This window comes from Bidens hawaiensis, unplaced genomic scaffold (assembly GCF_021521415.1).
Source record: "Bidens hawaiensis isolate Kalapana, Puna unplaced genomic scaffold, B.hawaiensis_p1.1 tig00032119_1, whole genome shotgun sequence".
NCBI lineage: Eukaryota > Viridiplantae > Streptophyta > Magnoliopsida > Asterales > Asteraceae > Bidens > Bidens hawaiensis.
The window spans coordinates 65,510-72,708 of NW_027495455.1; the positions used below are offsets into that span (position 1 = coordinate 65,510).

Here is a 7,199-nt window from a genome sequence, read left to right on the forward strand (position 1 = left end):
ACTCCAGTCCAAACATTCAAATCAATTTTTTGACATTTTAGTTTCGGTTCCGCTTAACTGATGAACATTTGCATAACTGATCTTTTAAAGCAAAACCCGATTTTGAATGAAACCAAGTAAGAAATATGATCTAAGATTTAAAAATATGCAAAATAATTATATTATTATTATTAATATTTTATTTTTTGATATTTACATAAATATCAGAAACACTTTCAAGTTTGAAGAGATATGCAAGTGAGCAAGCTATAGTTTTGGGAGTTATCTGACGTAGAATCATATTGATTTTGAAGAGTCAAGACATGCCAATTTTCATATAAATATATTAATAAACACGGGAATGAGTAGTCTACGACAATCATTGATATTGTTGTCTGTCTAAGCTTAAGCATCAAAGTCTATTTACCATTCATTAGATATTGTAATGTATAAGATTATTTGACTAACAAACTTTTGTTTCCCGTATACATGACTTCATCAAACCAGGTAAATCTACAGGTTTGTCATATGTAGGGTTTACGAATGTTTTTTCCCAGTTTGGATCAGATGATCCTCTGCAGAGGACAACATGCAGGTTCTATTCATGTTCGTTCATTTAATTAAACGAATAAAATATCTTGTTCGCGTTCCTTCGTTTGAATGAACGTATTACGTAAATGAATTTTTACCAAACAGTTCATGAACTTTTGGTGAACATTCGGGTGGTTTACATCGCTGGTTACAATTGCACACAAAAAGTTAATAGAGGGTTCAAAACTGTAAAACTGACTTGTCCTTTGAAAAACGACACACGTAGTAAAATCATACACATCATCACAAAGATTCTCACTCAGACCAGACCACCACTCTCACTTTCACTCGAGATCCGCCTCAAAACCCATCCAACGGCCACAATCTCACCCTCCCAAACTCCTATAAATAATTTACACATTCAACCCTCTCTCTGTCAAACAATTATTTCTCCACTTCTCGTACTGGCCGGTACCAACGTTGTTGTCGGTGCTAAGCTCTTGAGTCTTGAATGGAGGAGAGACCAGAAACGGAGTTGATATCGATACCGGCAACACCGGACACACAAACGCCGTCAGGACAGAGGTCACCTCGGCCAATGTCGGTTAAGGAAGGTGGGAAGTCGTCGACGGCGTGGACACCAACGTCGTTTATTTCTCCGAGGTTTTTGAGTCCGATTGGTACGCCGATGAAGAGGGTGTTGGTGAACATGAAAGGGTATTTGGAGGAAGTGGGGCATTTGACGAAGCTGAACCCGCAAGATGCATGGCTTCCGATTACGGAGTCTCGGAATGGTAATGCGCATTATGCCGCGTTTCATAATCTTAACGCCGGTGTTGGGTTTCAAGCTCTGGTTTTGCCTGTTGCCTTTTCTTTTCTCGGATGGTAATTATTTCTTTCTTTTTTTTAACGCTTTTAGTGATACTGGTTGTCGGGAATCCAATAGAGGATTTTGAAAGGCGTACCATCGACATATAATATAACCCATATCATCCGAGTTTGAATGTTAGAACTGTAGCGTGCTCTATTAATGTCATCCACTTGATTAATGTCATACACTTGTTGAAACTGAACCGAATTCGTAAATTTTTTACCTCACGCGGGGTTTGAACCATGGTACATTCCTCTTGCCCACACACTTGCGTTTAGTAATGAAAATTATATAAACTATGTCCATTTATGTTACCAACTAAATGCATTTATACAACTACCTATAAATGTAAGTGAATACGCGCATGATGATAAGAAATTTTGGAAGGATTATGTGTTTCTTTTTTTAATTATGTCTGTCAAAATTGTAAATATAGAATATCTTTTTTCTCTTTTCGAAAACAATTGTTATTATAATAATATATATTAGGTCTCTCGTTTTGTTTTATTTCTTTGTTCTTTCGGTAAAGTCACCGTGATTCCTTTTCTTCATCGATAACATCATGATAAAGTGTATTCTGTCCCTCCATTTATTATTTATCTTCAAAGTTAAAGTCATATAGATTCGTGTGAAATTATTGTTGACCAGTGATTTTCAGCCGTCGATTTCAATCGGAAATACTTGGCTTCATACTTCATAGTAGAGTTTTTTTTATCAATTTTAAAATAAATTTACATTGATTTAATGTGTATAAGTATTTAATACACATTAACTAAGATTATTTATAAGTATTTATTTTTTTAACTAAAAGTTTTACCAAACAAAATAAATGATATAAATTAACTCAAAGTGAAATGGTAAAATGTATTAATTTATTATATGAACGGAGAAGGCCTACAAATGTACAAAATTGTCGTGTACGATTAGGTCATTTGTTAACATATTAGACGTCAAATCATTTAATGTTTTACTATTATTGGGTGAACATGTACTACTCCCTTTGGTCCCTAGTTTTCCCTCCTATTTTAAATTAAATTTAACGATTCTTTATTAATCACTAGGTTAGCTACACGGGTTTAAGAAATTAATTTTATAACTTCAAAACGTTTAAAATATTAATAACGAAAAGTCATGATAGATAAATTTGCTTATTAAACAAAAAGGTACAAACAAACGTTACAATTATTAGATAAATAAAATTATGGGTATTTTACACATGCTTGACTTTTAGCACATTTTCAGCAAGTGGATGCCTATTAAGAAAATACTTATTCAAAGTTAGGAAAGTAAGTTTTAAACCTGGCTTGCTTGCGTCTTCATTCCCTAAAAGTTTAATCAAGTTGTGATTGATGAATATAAAAAAAAAAAAATGATGTTGAAAATTTACCTCCCCATCCATTATAATGTCATCACATTTTGCTATTTATAACACTATAGAATTAGCAAGCTGTTAATGAACTAATCGTTTGCTTTGGAAACGGATTAATTATTTTGATTATTAATCAAATTTCCATAAATTTGTATAATAAAACACGAAATTTGTTGTTGATATAAATAAGTTTGTAACTGAATTGAAGGATTAGATGTAATTTAGGTTGACATCTAAGTTCACACAGAAATTAAATGACACAATCAACTTGCTAAATTAGATAGTCATTGTAAAATCGTAATTTGAATAATTTGAATTTCACACATCAAAACGTGAGTCAAATAGTTTGACAAGTTTTGCTATTTGGAAACGTTTTTAGACAACTGTAATTAGGGAGTAAAATGCGAAAAATACTATAATTAATTAATTATAATTTCTATTCATAAATGATATATTCAATCATAGAAAAAGTCATAGAAAACTTACCAGTTAGTAAAAATTAGTAGTTATTTCTAAGATTAAATTTATACAATCAAGCCAATTATTTCTCAAGAACTTAAATGAGTCAAAACGGGTTAGGTCAACCTCGAAACACATTTTTGTACCGTATAAGAAGTGATACCAAGTTATTTATAGTAAATGTTATATAAGATATGATTTATTTATTTCAAAATCACTTAATCATCATCTTGACTATTATTTTAAGAAGAAAAAAACATTATATTAAATTTTCAAAAAAGAACATCGAATAGGTATCAAATGTCATATTAACACAACATGGTACAAAAATCATATATAGAATTAAAAAAGAACATTTTATTTTAAATTACAAAACAAACATCAAATAATTATGCAAGTGTTTACGCTTAAGTATAACAGAAAATATTTGCAGTGAAAGTGTTTGAGGAGCCTAAAAAAAATATTAGGTCAAAAGAAAAGAAGATTTATAGGCCTGCGGACAAACAAAAGTTTGTAAATATAATTTCATTTTTGTTACACAGTCAAGATCATGGTGGTGCTATGGTTTTTTCATAACTATTTTTGTGACTATAAATTTATATAAAAAAAATCCTAATATAGATACATATTTGTAAGCACGATAATCAAAATTGGCTAAACCTGTATAAGATAGATTAAATTATAATATAAATGCAATTAAAAATTCAGAAATATTACGAATTTATTATATATGATACCTTAGACACAAGAAAAATGATGAATGGGTAGGTGATGATTCAGATTCATTTCCTATAATTAAAGATTGATTTACAGTTTCTCGAAGAAACATTACCAAACTCTAGAAAAATGATTTAGGGTTTCCGATATGATATGAGAGAAATCGAAGAAAGTCATTAGTTCTAGTAGCCAGTGATTTTGAAGATGAAATTAGAAGTTTCTGATTTAGGTTTTCTGGAGATGAAATTCGAAGTATTGCCACAAGTGATTTTGAAATTTGGGATCGATTTGACAGATCAATGAGAGGAGAGATTGGAATGTTAAACATTATGAAAGCGACAAGAAATAGGGTTTCTAGAAAATCACCAATGTGTTTGTTCGAGTTATAAGTAGTTAATTGGGCCAGGTAAGGATATGAACCGGGTTTGTAAAAGGAATGTGGTGGGAGACGGGAAATTAAAATGAATGATGGGCTAAAAAGAGTACACGTGGCATAAGTAAACCTTTATTTATTAATTAGTATAGATACAGATTTATTTGTTTGCTTATTGTTTGAAAGTTATTATAAAATTTTCTTATTTAAGATTTTGATAAAGAAGTTTTTGCTGAATAATGTGTTAAAGTACTACGTACATGATTTTAAGTAACGATTATTTGCATTTATTATATGGGTTTATGCAGGAGTTGGGGCATAGTGTCATTAACCATAGCATACTTTTGGCAACTATACACTTTATGGATCTTGGTACAACTTCATGAAGCAGTTCCAGGAAAGAGGTACAACCGATATGTGGAACTCGCTCAAGCCGCTTTTGGTAATTCACACCCACTTTCATAAATATTTTACGCAAATTGGATTTTAATAATCTCAGTTATAATCAATTAATAAATACTAATTCATATTAACAATGTAACCGATCGACATCATTCATAATTTTCACTTTCATTTTCTTACTCACAAAATTATCATAGATTTACACAAATATTCGACTAAATTTCGCTCAATGGGTTGATTTTAAGCACAATGGGAATTATGTCTTCCTTGTGAGTGAAAATCAAGTGCAAACGTGAGATTGTATTTGACACCGAAAATGAAAGTTATGAGCGTCGATCACTGGTTAAATTATTAGTACGTTTCTTATTTGCTAGTAGTTCATAGTTACTATTTTAAATCTAATTCACAATATCAAATGTATTTTGTTTAGGGGAGCGGGCCGGGTTATGGCTAGCTCTATTCCCTACGGTTTACTTATCGGCAGGAACCGCAACAGCGTTAATTCTTATCGGAGGCGAGACCATGAAACTCTTCTTCCAGATCGTTTGTGGGCCGCTCTGCACCTCAAACCCATTAACCACGGTCGAGTGGTATCTGGTTTTCACTTCCTTATGCATCGTTCTATCTCAGCTTCCGAACCTGAACTCCATCGCTGGCCTTTCACTCATAGGAGCAATCACTGCCATCTTTTACTCGACCATGGTTTGGGTTCTATCGGTGAGCCAACAACGCCCACCCAACGTCTCATACGAACCGGTCCCATTGCCTTCATTTTCAGCCTCCATTTTTACATTTCTTAATGCACTCGGTATCATTGCATTTGCATTTAGAGGCCACAATCTTGTTCTTGAGATTCAGGTATGTAATATGATATGTTAATGTTTGGCCATACAAATGACCAAAGCACAATAAAAATTGTGTTTTATGATAATTGTTTAGTCTACGATGCCGTCAACGTTCAAGCATCCGGCTCATGTGCCAATGTGGAAAGGAGCCAAGGTTGCATATTTCTTCATTGCAATGTGTTTATTCCCAGTGGCAATTGGAGGGTTTTGGGCTTATGGAAACCTTGTAAGTGTATCACATTTGATATTATCATATTCGTTAAACGAATCACAAAACTTAAAAATTATTGTTTGTGTTTTCAGATGCCGTCAGGAGGGATTTTAAACGCGTTGTTTGCGTTCCACAGTCATGATATTTCAAGAGGGCTACTTGCAATAACATTCCTACTAGTTGTTTTCAGCTGCTTGAGTAGCTTTCAAATATACTCCATGCCAGTATTCGACAGTTTTGAAGCTAGCTACACGAGTCGCACGAACCGGCCATGCTCGGTGTGGGTTCGGTCAGGTTTCCGAGTAGTCTACGGGTTTATTAATTTCTTTATTGGTGTAGCCCTTCCTTTCCTTTCCAGTCTTGCTGGTTTGTTAGGAGGGTTGACCCTTCCGGTCACGTTCGCGTACCCATGTTTCATGTGGGTCCTTATCAAGAAACCTGCCAAATATAGCTTCAACTGGTACTTTAATTGGACACTCGGGTGGCTCGGTATTGCTTTCAGTTTAGCATTTTCGTTAGGTGGGATTTGGAGCATGGTCAACAGTGGACTTAAGCTGAAGTTCTTCAAACCAATCTAATGGTTGCTCAATGGCTGATTGCAAGTGTTTAGATAATTATATGTTATGCGACTATAAGTTGTTTGAAATATATTGAATCATCTTGTGGCATTTAGAGCCGTAGTTGACGCAAAACTTAATTTACCCAAGAAATTCTATTAAAGCAGTCTGTTACTGGAATAACTAATTTAGGTAAATGAAATAGAAGATTGACAAACAACATTAAAAAGAATGAGAAGAATCTGGTCTAGGGCTGGAGGTACAAATAGTCTCTTTAAAACATGTTTTCCATGTGAATGCGTACTTTTTATACGGTGCAATAGTTGGAGCAGTAATATTGTGGAGAAGAAAGGAAACTGTCCCTCCCAAAGAGGTTGAGGTTCTTGTCGCATAGACAACAAAGGTTGTAGACATAGGAGTATAGTTAGTGTAGTGAGTGTGAGTTACTTATTCTAAAAAGGAAATGTAATACTTTGTATTAATCAAGTCTAATTCACATTTTCGGTTGTAAGTAGACCTGATGTATTAATCAGAGGTGCACAAAATACCCGGTTTCGGACCCGACGTGATGTACCTGACTCGGAATCGGTTCCTACCCATACCCGACCCGCGGGTACGATCTTGCATAATATTTCTCCCCGGAACCGGAACCAGAAATACCCGGCTAAAACTGACCCTATCCTACCCAAAACCAGGTAAAATGTCCGACTATACCTGGAACCGGTTTCTATCTGACCCAGTTTTGACTTTTGTTGACCATACCCAAAATCTGTTTCTGAAAATACCCGACTTATGCACCTTTAGTTTTAAGTATGGAATTTAAATGTTTTAGCAAGCGTGTTAAATAATGAAGAAAACATTTTTGTTATCGGTCAGTGTTTAGTC

General features: G+C 33.9%; 1 protein-coding gene across 1 annotated transcript; it reads left to right on the forward strand.

The window, feature by feature from the left end:
* Window positions 1–1,021: 1,021 nt before the first annotated feature.
* Window positions 1,022–6,452, forward strand: LOC143583093 (lysine histidine transporter-like 8). The gene is made up of 5 exons (XM_077065497.1): window positions 1,022–1,395; window positions 4,608–4,741; window positions 5,132–5,559; window positions 5,641–5,772; window positions 5,850–6,452. Exons 1-5 carry the CDS (start codon window positions 1,022–1,024, stop codon window positions 6,333–6,335), a joined length of 1,554 nt encoding a protein of 517 aa, XP_076921612.1. The 3' UTR covers window positions 6,336–6,452.
* Window positions 6,453–7,199: the final 747 nt, after the last annotated feature.

Excerpts from the sequence above, each read along its gene's own strand:
- LOC143583093 (XM_077065497.1), top strand. The coding sequence starts at position 1,022 with ATGGAGGAGAGACCAGAAACGGAGTTGATATCGATACCGGCAACACCG. Across the intron at positions 4,742-5,131 it reads ACTCGCTCAAGCCGCTTTTG|GGGAGCGGGCCGGGTTATGG; the intron begins GTAATTCACACC and ends TATTTTGTTTAG. Across the intron at positions 5,773-5,849 it reads TTTGGGCTTATGGAAACCTT|ATGCCGTCAGGAGGGATTTT; the intron begins GTAAGTGTATCA and ends TTGTGTTTTCAG.